This window comes from Sinocyclocheilus grahami, unplaced genomic scaffold (assembly GCF_001515645.1).
Source record: "Sinocyclocheilus grahami isolate Dianchi unplaced genomic scaffold, SAMN03320097.WGS_v1.1 scaffold28005.1, whole genome shotgun sequence".
Taxonomy (NCBI): Eukaryota; Metazoa; Chordata; class Actinopteri; order Cypriniformes; family Cyprinidae; genus Sinocyclocheilus; species Sinocyclocheilus grahami.
The window spans coordinates 1,210-2,569 of record NW_015520516.1 but is presented as its reverse complement, the minus strand read 5'-3'; the positions used below and the strand labels follow the sequence as shown (position 1 = coordinate 2,569).

General features: G+C 40.7%; 1 protein-coding gene across 1 annotated transcript in view; it reads right to left on the bottom strand.

The window, feature by feature from the left end:
* Positions 1-201: 201 nt before the first annotated feature.
* The window catches only part of LOC107580239 (calreticulin-like), a gene marked incomplete at its 3' end in the record, with an annotated part of 2,189 nt that continues 1,030 nt past the window's right edge, over positions 202-1,360 (bottom strand). The window contains exons 2-5 of the mRNA XM_016265970.1: positions 1,035-1,238; positions 846-940; positions 544-753; positions 202-315 (exon numbers count right to left, since the gene is read on the bottom strand). Of these exons, the coding sequence (XP_016121456.1) occupies positions 202-315; positions 544-753; positions 846-940; positions 1,035-1,238 (623 nt within the window). The remainder of the gene's footprint in view (positions 316-543; positions 754-845; positions 941-1,034; positions 1,239-1,360) is intronic.

Below are 1,360 nucleotides of genomic sequence, written 5' to 3'. Positions count from 1 at the left end.
AACCCCCCCCCCCCCTTTCTCTTAAATCAACCTCAAGCTCACTGCCGCCATCCAATCAACAACCGATGGATAGAACCAAGACCCTGCCATACATTTTATTATTTTCTATAATCCGTTTTACTCCGATGCATATCACAATACGGAAGAAAATATCTGTCGCTACTCCCACAACAGAAACCACAACTGAAGAAACAATAGTACCTTGTATTCTGGATTGGTGACCATGGGCGGTTCCCACTCCCCATCCATCTCATCGTCCCAGTCATCAGGCTTCTTGGCATCAGGATCAGGGATGTTCTCGGGTTTGTCCCAGTCCTACAGAAGCATACAGACCAAGATGATATTAGCAAGGAATATATAATTTTATACTTTATATTGGAACGGCTGTTGTTAAGATACAGGAAATCCAGGGCATGCACTAATTTACTTGGTGATCTGTGCATATTTACCCCAAATAGTGGCTTAAAAGTGAATCTGTTTTGTGACCAGCAAGAGAAAGAATCTGTTTGGTTTCTGGACAAACAACAAGGACACTGTCCTTACCTCTGGTTTCTTGTCATCAGGGTCATCGATCTTCTCCCTCTCATCCCAGTCCTCAGGCTTTTTCGCTTCTGGATCTTTTATCTTTTTGGGAGGCAGGAAGTCCCAGTCTTCTTCCAAAGATCCAGACTCTACCTTCTTATTATCAAGCTTGACTTCATAAGTGTTGTCAAGATTGACAATTAACGTGTACAGGTGGGTGTATTCATCATCCTGGATGATAAAATACATGGTATATGAGCTTGGAGGACTGGTGCCATGGAGCATCATGGGACAAAAAAGAAATACATGAACAATAGGATTACCTTGGCTCTAATGTCTTTGTTGATCAAATGATTTTTGCCTTTATAATTGAAGATTACATGTACTTTCTTGGTTCCAGGGCCACAGATGTCAGGACCTGGAAGAGACAAAACAAGTTAAATCATCTTGTGTGTCCAAAAGCACAAAATGTTTAAAATGTTCATCAATGAAGTGGTTATTAAGATAATCACCAAACATGATATTATATGTGGAGTCTCCATGCATATCTTCCTGTTTGAGGTCTGATGGGAAAAGTTTGATGTAGCCTCCACCACAGTCAATGCTCTGCTCGTGTTTTACAGTGAACTGGATCACGAGGGGCTGATCCTTGTTGCTGAAATCAGCAAAGCGGGATGACAGCGCGTAGAAATGAGCATCCTGACTGGTCTGAAGACCTGCAAGTTCACAGTGAGATATCCAAGTAACTTTTAAAGTTATTAAAATCCCCATAGAAATTATCTAATGAGTAGGACTTTAACTGTTGATAGATTGTTTTAATAATTGATTAAACGTTTGA